Below are 14,962 nucleotides of genomic sequence, written 5' to 3'. Positions count from 1 at the left end.
ACCTTCTCTGACACTTTGTTTATCTGTCAAATGGGGTCAAGTCCTAGACCTCAGCAGGTTGGTAAATGAGATGAGGTGTGTAAAGTAGGTGGTTGTGGTCAACGTTATCTGAGTGTGGTTTTGGGGAGGAATGTGAGAGCAGGGATTAGGGAAAGGGGGACCACAGGCCCAGGCTAGCAACGGCTGGGACCCCTGTCCACGTCCATATCCTTGCACCCTTGCAGCTGGCTGGGCACCCACCTTCCGGCCCTTCTCATTGTTGGGCAGATAGCAGTGGCGCGGGAAGCCTCTTGCGGTGAACTTCTTCCCCGGGTTGGGGTGCTCAGGGCCCTGTGGGGAAGGGTAGCAGGGGCTTCAACCACAGACAGGTGGAGGGGGGGTAAAGGGGGCTCCAGGGTCAGAGGGACCAGCGGGGAGCTCACCTGGATGCCTGTGGGGATGTCATAGACAATGCGGATGGTCTGGGTGTCAGCAAAGCCGGGCAGTGAGTGGGGGATGAGGTGGAACTCCATCTTCCCAGGTGGCTGAGTACCTGTCTTCTCCCCATAGATGGCCTTGCAGGTGGGGCACTGCAGGCTGCCATCCTGGGGTGGGGGAGGCTGGCAGTGAGTGAGTTCCCCGATGTCCTGACCCTACCTGCTCCCAACCCACTATCCTACCCGGCCCACCTTGTTTCCATTGGAGTACATGGCCACGAGGCACAGCAGGTGGTACATGTGGCCACAGCGGCCCAGACGGCCAACGAGCTCAGGCCGCACACCCTTGTGCCGAAGCACACCTTCGTAGCCAGATGCTGTGACCAGCCGCTCCATGCAGATAGTGCAGTCCTGGGGGGAGGGGGAATACGGGAGACTGGGGACCAGTGAGGATAGGATACCTCCTGAGCAGGAATCGGGCCCTTAAGCCACTATGGACAGCAGACCACCCCCCTCTCTGGCACCCTTTTGGCAAAGGGAGAGAGGACACCCCCCACCCCATATACTGAATTCAGAAATATCACAGAGAAAGCAATAGCTCTTTCCCTCCAGATGGATTAAAGGCTTAACTAACAAAAGCAAAACTCAATAACCTTGAGTGGGAAATATGGGTGAAAATATGACACAAAACTGTCAATCATCAAAAGATTGATAAATGTGCTTCTATTAAACTTAAGAATTTCTGTTCATCAAAAGACCTAGAATAGAATTGTGGTTACTAGAGGCTAGGAAATGCAGTGGGGAGAGGGGATAAGGAGAGATTGGTTAATGGACACAAAATTATAGGTAGAAAAAATAAGTTCTAGTGGTGTACAGTTGTGCTAGGCATCTATAATTAACAATAATTTATTGTATGTTCTCAAATGGGTAGAAGAGAGGAGCTCAAATGTTCTCATCGTAAGGAATGATAAAGTCTTGCAGTGGTGAACATACTAATCGCCCTGATTTGATCATCACACATTGTGTACTTGTATTGAAATATAACTCCATACTTCCCCATAAACACATACAATCAATATGCTTCAATTAAAAAATAAATAAAATCCTTTAAAAAAAAAAGGCTTTGTAAAGAAAGTGAAAAGGCAAAGGACAAACCAGGAGAAGAGATTTGTAACATTTAGAACCCAGGAGGACCTCGTATCCTGGATTCCCCTCCTCTGGAGGCTAGGCCTCCTGCCCTCCACCCAGGCCCAGACCCTCTCCTTTGGCTCACCTCATCAGGTGGGTTTTTCACCTTCTGCATGTACCTTCGAACCACATCCTCTGGGTTCTTACCTGCAGGGACACAGGGCAGGTGGGCTTGAGCATATGCAGAGTCTACACCTGAGGGCCTGGCTCTGGATGGGGTCAGGGGTCAGAGGGCCGGGGTCGGGCTTGTAGGGGTTGGCCAGAGTCAGATGTCAGGGGTTGCTGGAGGTTAGATGTAACAGGAGTTCGTCAAGGATGGGGTCAGGGGAAGGGAAGCTGAGACAGGAGAAGGAGGTGAGGTCACAAGTCCTAGGAACTAACTGGAGTACCGGTCACGGGGTTGCGGTCAAGGTTTAGTGGGATTTAGTTCAGGGGTCAGGGTCAGCACGGGAAGCATACTCTTCTTGAGGTGCTTCTTCTTGGTCTTGCGGCACACACCGGGCACGCCGGGCACGGGCTTGACATCGCTCTTGCTCACGGGCGGCGGGTGCAGGATGGGCTTGGGGGCCCGCGTCAGGCACACCGGCAGCCCGGCCGCGCACAGCAGGATCCCGGTCATCCCTGGGGCGTGGCGGGGCCGGTCAGGAGGCGGTGGCGCCATGCCGGGCCCCGCCCCCTGCTCGCCCGCACCCCTCGTCTTTGGGCGGACGGATGGCTTCTCCCGCGCGCGCCCCTCATCCCCCAGGAGGACAATCTGCAGCAAGCAATGTAGCGGCAGCCGGAGCCTCCCCCAGACCCGACCCTCTGGTCACGACGGGGAATCCTAGGGTCCTCAGGTGGCGGGTGGGTGCGGTGCCTTCCGTGGGCCCCGCCCACCCCGCTGTCACAGGCTCAATGGTAGGAGGTGTCTCCCCGGGCCCCGCCCTCCAGCCCGTCGAGGGGCGGAGCCATAGGCCTGATAGGCGGGGCTGCCTCCTCGTGGGCTCCGCCCTGCTCCTTTCCCGTCCTGGACTGGACCTCACCTGCTAGGGCTGGGTGCACCGGCCCCGTACCATTCAAGTTCTTCACCGGGAGCGCGGGGACCCTGCGGGGAGAAGAAAAGAGGCCGCAGCTGGACTCCAGCCCCCCAGAGCAGATCAGAGGACCTTGGTTTGCCTTCCGTTTCTGATTCCTGGAAGCAGCTCGACCTCTTTGTGCGTGTCTCTGTCTTCTAGGATGATCATCTGGAAACTCCATTCCGACTCTGACATCCTATTACGGGGTAGGGAGTGGCGACCCTCCGCTCCTGCTCTAATGGGATGCACCCTTAGACTTACTGCTGATTGTTCTCACGCACAGCTGGCCTCCTCCCTGGTGAGGGCATTTCAGCTCCAACAGCTCCCATTCATTGGCCACTGTGCCTGGAAACCAACTAATAGTGATTTAGCTATTCTAGCATCTCTTCAAGATTGTTCTGTGGAGCACTAATTCCCACAGAACGTTTGGAAAGGATTCACGGATCGAATAAGTTAGAAAACACTTCACTGTCTCCCTTTCATATACACAACATATCTGAGTATATTAAAGCCTCTGATAAGTCCCGCATAAGGGTATATGGTTAATGATGGTAAATCCAGGTTTTCCAAAGACATTCGATAACTAACGTTTTTTCCCCTTCTGGAATATTTACTGATGTCAGTTACTGTGACTAAAGCATTGGCCCCTCTTCAAGTAAAGAGCCCCTGGGAAAAGGCATCTTGTTCCCCCTCTTTCCCCTGCCCCCCAAAGAGCTCTGGCTTTTGGAGTCAGTGAGAGCTGCTTTCATATCTCAGTTCAACCACTGCAATGCTGGGCAACACACAGCACACCATCTCACCTCTAGTAAGCTTGTTTCCCCATCTGTAAAATGGGGATAATATGGTACCTTCCTTTTGTTTGCTGTGAGGATTCAATGAAATTCTACCTGTCAAGGGCTGAGCACAATTCCTGGCACCTACTAAAAACTCTAAAAGCATTAGCCATCATCCTCATTACCATCAGCTCTGTAATCTTGGCCATCTCAACCACTGAATCACAGTGTAACTTCTCTCCATTTTAGAGAGCAAACCACAAAAGTGTTGCAGTGACAACCTTGAGCAAGTCACTTAACCTCTTGATCCTCAGTTTCCTTATCTATAAAATGGGCATAATGACACTTCACTTACAGGGGTGTTGGGAGGACTGAAGGAGACAGCTTGCTGCAACTGTACAATGTGCCCGCCAGAGTCTTCATTACTTTAGCACTTGCTTAAGCAGGTGAACTGGTGTCTTGCTGTTGCTGGCATGGAACCCTGGCTGGATAAGTTTTGAGGCAGACAAGGAGTGTTCTGAAATCCAGAGGCAGCCTGAAGGGCTTGGGGGATGTGTCAGGAGGGGGTGCAGGAAGGAATGGGGGCAGTGACAGCTGGAGAAGGAGCTGCTACAGCCCTCTTTGTCTGCCTGCTAAGGTCTGAGTCTGGGCAGTGCTGCCTAGTCATCTGTCCCCAGCAAACACAGTCAGCACCGGGGAGCTGGCCAGGGAGCATTTTTAAGCAAATGGTGCCCTTGGTGGGCTTGGGTACTGCTGCAGTGGGTACAGACACACAGACACACACACCCTGGGAATATGCACTGCATACAAATGCACACATATTCTTGGGGAACACACCATATACACAGATACAGATATGCACACGTGTACATGAAGAAGACCATACAAACTTATACATACACACCTAAGGAGCACACTACACACATGAATACATATGGAGACATACAAACAACACTTCTGGGTTATAAAAGCCAATCTTGCTCCTGAGAAAAGGGTTGTGAGTGGGGTGTGGCAGTGGGGCTCTTTTTATTTACCCATTGGCAAGCTGGGGGGACAGTCCCGAGATGGCCCTCAGCCTCTCTCAATCCGCAGGCCCCTTACGAGAACCCTGGGTAGCAGAGTTCTCACGATGCCTGAGCGTGAGAGCCACCCAGGGCCTCCTTTTGATGTGGGATGAGCTGTTTCCTCCAAGTCAGTGAGAACATCCTCCTGCCCTGGACAAGCGACTACTGCCCTTGGGTCTCCCAGAAGGGGGGCCAGGCTTCACCCCCTGCTCTGCCTTCTTGGGGCCCAGCCTGGCAAAGGGGTCCCCTGGAAATCTGCTCTGACCAGAAGCCAGGCCTGGCTTTCCCAGGGCAGGGATAGGTCCCCCTGCCCCGCAGGTCTCCCTCTGCCTTTCCCAACCCTCTATCTGATCCTGTCTGTCCTCTGTTCTCCATCCTCCTGTGTTTCCCACCTTGCCTAGAGTAACATCTGACTTCCTGATCTGGCTCCTCATTTCCTGTACATTCACGTCTTGCCCACTCTTCTCCAGCCACCCTGGTCTCCCTGCTGTTCCTCAAACATGCCAGGCACATTCGCACCCCAGGGCCTTTGCACTTACTGGTCCCTTTCCCAGGATGCTCTTCCCCAGATATCCTCATGGCTTGTTCCCTCACTTAACACAGGTCTTTGTTCAGATGCCACCTTATCAGAGAGACCTTCCCGACCACTTTACTTTAGAGAAGCCCCATCTTTGTCTTTCTCTTACTTAACTTCTTTCATAGCACTGATCACGACCTGGATATTATCGAGTCTTTAAGCATGACCAAGCCCCATGTGATCTGGCCCATCCCCGCCTCTGTGACCTTACCTCCTACCCCTCCAGCTCTGCACTCCAGACAAATCAGCAGTTTCTCTAATGTGTGATCATGGTCACCCTTTTAGGCCTTTGCACTTGCTGGCCCCTCTGCCTGAAAATCTTTTCCCCCAGATCCCAAATGGCTGGCTTACTCAAGTCTCTGCTGAAATGCCACCTCATCAGAGAGATGTTTCTTGACCACCTGACTTCAGCCCTGGTATATGGCACATAGTAGATGTTGAACAAACACTTCATGCATGAATGAAGGAAGGAAGGAATGGATTTTGTGGAGACGTTCTGAGCAGATGACTCATGGGCACATGCTCAGGGCACAGTCTCTCCGTGCATTCTCTGCCCACACTTGAAGTGAACCTCAGAGCAGGTGTCCAAGAGAACCAGCCTCTGCAGCTTCTAGTCCCCAGGCAGTTCTTTGCCAACATTCATTCTAAGGCGAGCACACTAAGAGGGCATCCCATGCGAGTAGCCCAACCAATTCCCCAGAAATGCTCCACATCCAACTTAAGGCAGAAGTTCCATGGCAAGGTTTTAGGGAACCCAGACATTTCTAAGAAGTCACCTTACTGAATGCACCACATGGAGACAGGCCACATGGTGTTCTCAGTGGCCAATAATTCCAAGTGCTCACGTGCTTGTTGAGCCAGATGCTGCTGTAGTTAAGCAAGTGCAAAAGCTTCACTGTCTCATCTGATTGTCCCAACAAGTCCATGATAGCCCATTCTATAGAGAGGGAAACTGAGGCACAGAGGTGAAGTAACTTCCCAGTAAGTGGTGGAACCGGGATTTGAGATCAGGCTGTCAGACTTCAGAGTATGTGCTCTTAGCAATGCTACACTAAACCAAGCTCTCCCACCATGGCTTAGAGGCTGAGACAGGAAGCTCTAACTAACAAAAACAATCTCCCTAGAATTAATCTGGGAAAGAGGGATAAGGTAGTTTGGTCCTCCTCTCTGCCAAGGAAGAGCAAAGACATGCTTTCCACCTGCTCTGACCAGAAGGCAGTGTTCACAGGCAGGATGAGATGAGGCAGGGAGACTTCCCTACTTGCTGTTCCTCACACTGTTCCCTGCCCTTTTCTGTCTGGTACCTTCACCACATTGTTCCCCCTGCCTGTCTACCTCCAATTCACATCTGCTGTTCAAAGACAGCTTCAAAGGTCACTGTCTCCATGAGGCCTTTTCTGATCTACCTCAAGCAAATTCATATCCACTCCTTTTAATTTCAAGGGGCTGTGTTTATCTTTTTTTTGAGGACACAGGCATTTTCTGTCTTGTTTTCTAGTTGTGTGGTTCCATTCCTATTTCTTCCATCAGATTGTGAGCTTCTGGAAAGGTGTCTTACCCAGCCCTCTCACACTGGGATTGAGGATAACACCCTGTGCAAAATGGGTTCTCAGTCTGTACTGAATGGAGGAGATAAGCCAAAGAAGAAACTGGTCTACTAGCTCTGCAATCTCTTCAGAGGGGGGCCTGGTGTCCTTAGAAACAGTAGTTCTAATTCCAACCTCCCCTTCTACACCCCCACCCCTGATAAGTTTGGAGCAGGAATGTCAAATACATGACATGCTAATACATGACATGTTACCACTACTGCCTATCTGGCACCCGTGGCAGACATCACCAATCAATCCCAGCACTCCTTACCACTATTCCAAGATGCAACTTCAGAATCCTCCTCAACATAGTGTTCCAGGAAGTCACTACCACTGGAGCAGAGATGGCACATGAGATGAAACCTATTTGTCACTTATTTTGCAGATGAAGGGACTGAAGCCCAGAGAGGGGAAGTGACTTCACACAAGGTCGCCCAGCTGGTTAGTGGTGCAGCTGGCACCAGGTCCTGGAGTTTCTGAGTCAGAGGCCAGGGCAGACCCCATCATGTGGGGTCTGTGGGGCCATCTGGAGTTAAGCCAGCCTTAAGAGCCCTGTGTGCCCTAGAGGTGGGCTGAAGCTTTTGGCCTGGACCTTGGAGCTGGCTCAGCCCTGAGGAGGCAGGCACGGGGGCTGTATAAGTGGGTACATTTGCCACCTTTCTCTGTCGATCAGAGGGGCTGAGGACCCAGGGAAGCAGGAGGCCACACTGACCCTCCTTTTAGGGTGGCTGAGTTTCCATCCTGCAAGTTGGTTTGACCTCCCTCTCTCTCCCCTCCTGCCCCCAGCAGACGCCAGATTTGTTGGATTTTCTAATGATGGTTTCCAGGTCACCTGATTGACCTCAGACCCACTCAGGACACCTAGCACTTCCCCAGAAGTCTCTAGGGGAGCCCTGGGAGGCTCAGGCATCAGTCATTTGGGTCCAAGTGAGTGAGGAGGGGGCAGAAGTGAAAATGTCATGTCATGGGGAGAAGGAAGTTGAACAGTATTTTGGGGCCCCCACGCTCCCCTTTTCTCCTTTCTATAGTTTTCTGCCAGGGCCTGGGACTACAGCTGTCACCTGCCCCCTTTTCAGTGCCCACTTTACCATGTCACCGAATCCCTGCCCCCCACAGTCCTGGGGAACCCAGACTGGGGCCAAGACTTCCCTGCTCCCCCCATCTGCCTCACAGCGAGTCCTGGGAGACGGCGCACCCACGGGTCCAGCACTAGCTGCTGTCTGGGGGCCCTGCTCGCGTCCCCTTTCCTTGCTCCAGCATCCCTCTGTGCCTGGGATAAGCCTCTGAGCTTCTACAGTCCTCAGTTTCCCCTTTGTCTGATGGGACTGCTCACCCCTGCGCCCATCTGTCTCCTAGGGATTAAAGGATGCAAAAGTCCCCAAGAGAGACATTTTGAGGGGTGGATGGTGTTTGGGGCTCAGATTTATTCAGAAATCTGGGGGCTCAATGTCACTCTTGTCTGTGTTCCTGTTTCCCAGCCTGCCCCGTTTCCTCTGGCTCTGCTGGGAAGCCCAGGTAGGGGAGGGGAGGGCAGGGCTGGTTTTTCCCACGGCCTGGGGCAGCCGCGTGCAGACAGGAGTGTGTGGTTTGGCCTCCCAGGGAGCAGGGCAGGAAGTGCTTCAGGTGGGGGGGTGGAGGGGGGAGTGTTTGGTTTGACCTTGTAGTGAGGCCACAGGAGGGAGGGGAGGCAGATTTACAGCCACTGCACATCAGCCAGGCCAGGAAAAGCGGGGGAGGGTGTGCAGGCCACAGGCCTGTTGGGGACCGGGTGACCAGGCAAGACTTTTCACATTGTACCTTTCCGTACTTTCAAATTTTTGAATCATTTAAATGTAATAACTGTTAGAGAACTAGAGAAACAAAATGTGGATTCTTTTAAAAGAAAACAAAATCACAGCAAGAAATTAGTACCTTTCCGTACTTTCAAATTTTTGAATCATTTAAATGTAATAACTGTTAGAGAACTAGAAAAACAAAATGTGGATTCTTTTAAAAGAAAACAAAATCACAGCAAGAAATTTAAAAAAAAAAAGCAAAACAAAGAACAAAAACACCGAAACACACCAACCACCACAAAATCCATTTCCCCGCTGTCTCCTGCTTCAGCCCCGACTGCAGTCTATTCGCAACAGTCAGAGTGAGCCTGTTAAAAAGAAGTCACACTGGTCTCTCTCCAGCTTACAACCCGCCGGCCCCTCCTCCCGCAGAGTAAAGCCGAAGTCCTCACCACAGTCTTCAAGGCTCTGTGCGACCAGATCCCTTTTTCATCTCCGACTCTCTTTCCCAGGGCTCACTCCTCCAGCCTCTCCAGCCACACTGGCCTTTTCAAACACACCAGGCCAGCTCCTGCCCCAGGGCCTTTGCATAAGCTGTTCCTGCTGTCCAGAGTGCTCCTCCCCCAGTTCTCTGTAGCCTTGCTTGCTTCTTTTTTTTCCCTTTTGTCTTTTTTCGTGTCCGGCAACAGATCGCAACCCTCAGTGTCACGCCCATACCGGACCGGGACTGGCAACGGGACCGCAACCCTCGGTGTTGCGCCCGCACCTCGCTCAGCCAGTGAGCAGGAACCGATCTGTATGTGGGATCTGAACCCTCGGCGGGAGCGCCGCGACGCTCCCAAGCGGCGCACTGTAGCAGTGCGCCACCGGGCCGGCCCCTGGCTTGCTTCTTAACCTCTTTCTATCTCTGCCCAAATGTTACCTTCCCAGTGAGCCCTTTCCTGACCTCTTCATTTAAAATTGCATCCCTCTTATCACTTCCTATACCCCTTCCCTTTTTAATTTTCCTCTGAAGGAGTTGCTACTCTATAATATTCTAGAATTTATTTATTTTGTTTATTGTTTGTCTCCCACTCGAATGTAAGTTCTGAGAGCAGGGATTGTCCGTTAGGTTCACTGTTGTGTCCCCAGGGCCTCAATCAATACCTGGCACATGGTAGTTCTTCAATAAATATGGATGAATGAATTAAAAAGCAACAAACATATGCCATAAAGAAAGTAAAAAAACCCCAGAAAACTAGGGGAAAGATGACAGACAAGGGGTTAATACCCTTAATGCATGAAGAGTTTTGCAAATCAATAAGAAGTAATAAGCAGCCCAAGAGAAGGATAAGCAAAAGAAATAAACAAGTAATTGGCAAAAGAAGGAACCACTCATGGCCAGTAAACAGGAAAAAGTTCTCAGGCTCAACTACGAACCAAAGGTATGAAAACTTAAATAACATCTTTTTTAGCAGCAATTAGGTTGGCAATGTTGTACAAGTCTGATAGGGACAAGAGGGAACAGAGGTGGCTTTAAATGTGTGAGGACTTAAAAATGCAGCCACTTTGACATCTGGCCTCATGGTGAACAATGGTCTATGTTGCCAATCCCATTTCACAGGTGCAAAGACCAGAGAGTGTGACCAGCCCAGCTGGGGTCACACAGGAATCAGGCTGGGGTCTCTGGGACCATGATCTGAAACATGAGCAGGCTGGGGGTGGGGCACCCCCAACCCCCTGGCTAATTTGGGTTTTTGAATGAAAGTCTTAATTTTGTGACCTTAAGCAAGCACCTTAGCCTTTTGGAGCCTCAGTTTCCTCACTTAAAAAATGGGGATAATAGGACCTTCCACCTTGGGTTTCCATAGAATTAAGAGAGATGATAAATGTAGAAGCCATGAAATGGAGCTTGGGACATAGTGAGTGCTCAATAAATGGAAACAGGCCCACAGCTGTCTTTCTACCCCCACCCACCACGTGGGGTGGAAACTCTGAGTCTGGTTCCTCTGCCCCATAGCTGTGTTCCAAAGTGCTGGACACTGACTTCTCAGGAGACAAGGTAAATCTTCCCCACCTCTGTGTGACCCCCAGGCCCAGGCTGCCAGCTGGCTCCCCACCCTGTCACAGGGGCAAGTGGAAAAAAATCCCCTGCAGGTAGATGCTCTGCCCCCACTGGTTGTGTGACTCTGGACAAGTCAATCCCCCTCTCTGGGCCTCCTTCCCATTCCCCAGCCAGGGCTGAGGTAAGAATGGAGGTGGGCAGAATGAGGTCAGAGCTCTGATGAGTTCACACTTCCCTCATGCTGATCACACGTGATAATTTTTAACGCATTTGCACGACCATCAGCCCTGCTGAGGCTGCATTTGTCTGAGGTGGTGGCTTTAGCTCTGTTTGGCAGATGGGAAAACTGAGGCTAGAGAGGTGAAGCCATGTGCCCAAGGTCACTCAACCGGGAAAGGATCAGCAGGGGAGAGGGGAAGGGTTGAGAGAAGGGAGCAGGGAAAGGGAGAGAACATGGCTGAGAGGAAAAGAGAAAGGTGAGAGAGGAGACAGAGGCAGAGAGACAGCCACAGAGAGATGTAGAAAGACTAAAAGAGAGACCAAGACACAGAGAGAGATGAACATGGCTGAGAGGAAAAGAGAAAGGTGAGAGAGGAGACAGAGGCAGAGAGACAGCCACAAAGAGATGTAGAAAGACTAAAAGAGAGACCAAGACACAGAGAGAGATAAAGGAGAGATACATAGAGACATTGTTGTGGGCTGAATTGTGTCCCCTCAGAATTCATGTCTTGAAGTCCTAACCCCCAGTACCTCAGAATGTGACTGAATTTTGAGACAGGATCTTTAAAGAGATAATTACATTAAAATTAGGTCATTAGGGTAGGCCCTCATCCCGTAGGACTGGTGTCTTTATAAGAAGAGGAAATTTGGGCACAGACAGGTACAGAGGGATGACACATGAAGACAGGGAGAAGACGGCCGCCCGCAGGTCCAGGAGAGAGGCCTCAAAGGAACCAACTCCGTCGGCACTTTGATCTCGAAATTCTAGTCTCCAGAACCATGAGAATACACAGGTATTTCAGAAAGTTCATGTGCTCTTACCAACTGAACTAACCGGCCAGCCCTTCGTTTTATCTTTTAATTCTATTTTTCCATGAACTTTCTGAAGTACCCTGGTACATTTCTGTAGTTTAAGCCATTTTCTGTGGTACTCACAGCAGCCCAAGCAGATCATACAGACGTAAAAACACAGACACAGAGAGACCGGGAAGGGCCATGAGGGGGGTTGGGGACCAGGGCAGGGGTGGGGAGGCCTGGCTGCCTGATATCTCAGAGACCCCCATCGCTTTTCTCTCATAGGCTGCACCTGGGCCTCAGTTGCCTTGGCAACGGGAAGCTTCAGCCTGGAGGAACCGGGTCTGCCACCCCATCCTTCTTTCTCCCACTCCCTGACCCCCCATGCTGAGCCAGGAGCACTTTTAGCTGGGGTTCCTTAGAGATGAGGGTTAGGGGGTCTTGACACAGGCTTGTCTGGCTGGGGAGAGTCTGTTAGAGGGGTTGGGGTGAGACCCAGGTAGGGTCTGCATGGATGAGGAGGGATGAGGGAGCCCTTGTCAGTGCCCTTCCCGCCATCTCCTGATTTCCAGGCAATGTCTGGGCTCTGGGACAGTCAGAAACAGCTCCCAACAGGAGGGGCAGGAGGAGTGATGTAGACTGTGGGGGAGGAGCACGAGAATGGGGAGAACAGAACTCTGGCAGGTCAGAGGAGGACATGTTTAATAATCAGTACCCCCAAGGAGAAATCTTCCTTATTCCTACAGCTCTCTTAAGCTCAAGCACACTCTACAGCTCCCCACTGCCAGCAGCACTAAGCCCAGGCTCCCCAATGGCCACACAATCTGGCCCTGTACCTCCATGTGGAAAAATTCTCAGCCCCCACTGTTCCATGAGAGAGCCTCTATCTCTGTGTGGTCTCCAGAACCTTCCAGATTCATTGCTACCTCCACCCCTTTGCACCTGCAGTGTCCTGCCTGGGATGCCCTTCCCCCTCTTCCTGGTACCTCTGGCCCTTCCCTGCACATGACCTTCGCGCCCCCTTGACGTTGCACGTGCCGTTCCCTCTGCCATCCTGTCCCACCACCTCCCCAGCACCTCCTTCTTTCTCCAGAAATCATGTCCATTTACTCCCTCATTTGCTATATGTCTTTCTCCCCGCCAGTCTGTGCTCCATGAGGACACGGATCTTGTTCGTCCTGTTCGGCTCTGTGATTACACACCCACAGTATATATTTTGAGAATTAACACCGGGTAAGAAAAGCTGAGTAATTCCCAGTCTGCCCTAGGACAGTGGCTTTCAAAAAGTTCATCGGTGACTAACAAATTCATTTCACCTGGCAACCTGTTAAACATATGCCGAAATAATGCAAAACGTTCATGCAACAATTCTTATCATTACTATATATGACACATGCCAAACTATTCTATTCTACCCTATCCTTTCTGTTCTATTTCAAGAAAATTCTGGTCACAACCTCCAGATGTCCTAATCCACTGGTGGGTTACAATACTGCTCCAGAAAGAAAGTTCTCAAACGCTTGCCGCAGAGGTCCCAGGAACTTTCCTGGTTCTGCCCTCCCCCACACCCACTCCAGCTGTTGTCCCACTCTTACTGTCTTCTCGTCATTCTGGGGCCTCCATCCCCTCCTTTCATAAGGCAGCCAGAGCCAGGCTACTGTCTACAAGGAGTCATAACTGATACTTTAGCCCCCTGAAGTCACCAGGGAGTCCCTCCTGCAGTTTTGGGCAATGCTTCCCAAGAGGCCTTCCCTGACCCCCTCAGATCTCCTCTCTGTTGGCACTGGGCCTGCCCGAGGTTGGGGTCACACAGGCACACCTCCTCCCTGTGACCAGGAGGGGAAGGGAAAGGGAAGGGTGAGGCAGGCAGGTAGGTGGCAGCTGTGGCCCCTCCCTGGAAAATTACAGCTCCCCCGCCCCCCATACCAACCCTGCTCCTGAATAACAAAAGTCGTCCTAAGGGCCACTGCTGAACTATTGCCATGTGAAGACGATTTGTCCAGGCATACATCGTCTCCCCACAGTGAGAACCATGCACACACCTGACAGATGATGAAACTGAGGCTCAGTGAAGGGGAAGACCTCGCTCCTAATCTCACAACTCAGAATTGGCCAAGAGGGGTCTGAACCCAGGAAGCCAGACTCTCAAAGGGACAGAAGGCAAATAGGGCAGCCTCGTTCAGGGTCTATGGCTGCCCTGGATGAAGGGGTGGCCCAAAAGGTCACATCTCAGGTCATCATTGTCAATCCCCTGAGCCATGCCATGGTGATACAAGCAGAGCTAGCCTTTGGTGCCCCATCCCTCCACCTTTTGGGGACCACAACCCACATCCCACCAGGTCTTTTCTCTTCTGGTCTGTCCCAAGCTCATAGTCTTTGTTCTCCCCTCTCACCACCACTTCCTCAGGGCCTGGTCTTCTGCTCAGACCGACTGCGTCTGGGACCCCTATCCTGGTGCCAGGGATACCTTAATTCAGGAATTTCTAAACTTGGTATGTCCTGGGTTCTCTTCCTCCATGAAATCCTGCTTGCAAAGCCAGTTCATAAAAGAGGTTCCAAAAACGGCTGCTGTGATTAAAACAAGAGAGGAGAGACTGGCTCTTGTTTGCCTGACTTCTTATCCACCCCCCTCCCTGTCCCTGCCACTATTCCAGGTCACCCCAGGAGTCCCTGGAGCCCGGTTTGAAAACTGCAGTATTAACCCGAAGTAATGGTGATATCTCAGGTGCGGCCTATAGGGGAAGTATTTCGGACAAGCAGCTCATGCTTGCTAGAGCCACCGTGAGGCATGGAGCAAGGGCAGATGACTTTGAAGCCTTCTGCAAATTCTTAGAGAGCACAGCACAGACTGGGAAGCTCACAGATCTGGGCTCCAATTTCTGCTCTTCCCGGATGACCGGTGGAAGGTACCGTACCTCTCCCAGGCTCAGCCTTTCCATCTGTAATATGGGTGATGCAGATACAGAGCTTAGCAAATAATGAACATGGAGTATACACCGTTATTGTTGGTATGGCCCTATCTCTGTGAATTGTGTGACCTTGGGGGAGTCATTTACCCTCCTCTTGCTTCCATTTCCTGTAAATTGGGGATGATGATGGTACCTACCTCATAGGGTCCTTGTGCATTGAGATAAATGAGTGGGAACATGTTAAGGTGTTTAATGTTTGGCACAAAGTGAATACTTAATAGATGCCCAGTATTACTTATCATTAGTGTAATTCTTTGCTCCTGGGCCTAGTGGGCAGCCACCCCTGGGCTTGGTCCTTGCCTGCGGGTGACACAGAGGACCCCTCCCTCTGGGCCCCGTCTTACCCAGGCGGGATGGTGGCGCGTGTGCTCAGGCTGGTGGCGCGCTGGGGCCCCGGCCGGTTGAGGTTGTTCTGTCCGGGGGTGGGCGCGGCTCCGGGGGCGCTCGGGCTCCGCGGGGGCACCCCGGGGGGTGGCGCGGGCTCGGCGGGGCCGGCGG

General features: G+C 51.8%; 1 protein-coding gene across 1 annotated transcript in view; it reads right to left on the bottom strand.

The window, feature by feature from the left end:
• DTX1 (deltex 1, E3 ubiquitin ligase) overlaps positions 1-14,962 on the bottom strand; it is a 35,576-nt gene that overhangs the window by 1,838 nt on the left and 18,776 nt on the right. Inside the window, exons 3-9 of the mRNA XM_008572588.1 lie at positions 14,809-14,955; positions 2,627-2,688; positions 2,064-2,225; positions 1,690-1,751; positions 669-827; positions 423-584; positions 241-330 (exon numbers count right to left, since the gene is read on the bottom strand). Of these exons, the coding sequence (XP_008570810.1) occupies positions 241-330; positions 423-584; positions 669-827; positions 1,690-1,751; positions 2,064-2,225; positions 2,627-2,688; positions 14,809-14,955 (844 nt within the window). The remainder of the gene's footprint in view (positions 1-240; positions 331-422; positions 585-668; positions 828-1,689; positions 1,752-2,063; positions 2,226-2,626; positions 2,689-14,808; positions 14,956-14,962) is intronic.

The sequence above is a fragment of the Galeopterus variegatus genome, unplaced genomic scaffold (assembly GCF_000696425.1).
Source record: "Galeopterus variegatus unplaced genomic scaffold, G_variegatus-3.0.2 Scaffold807, whole genome shotgun sequence".
NCBI classification, from domain to species: domain Eukaryota; kingdom Metazoa; phylum Chordata; class Mammalia; order Dermoptera; family Cynocephalidae; genus Galeopterus; species Galeopterus variegatus.
The sequence above is the reverse complement of the archived record's forward strand: the minus strand, read 5'-3'. Positions and strand labels throughout refer to the sequence as shown.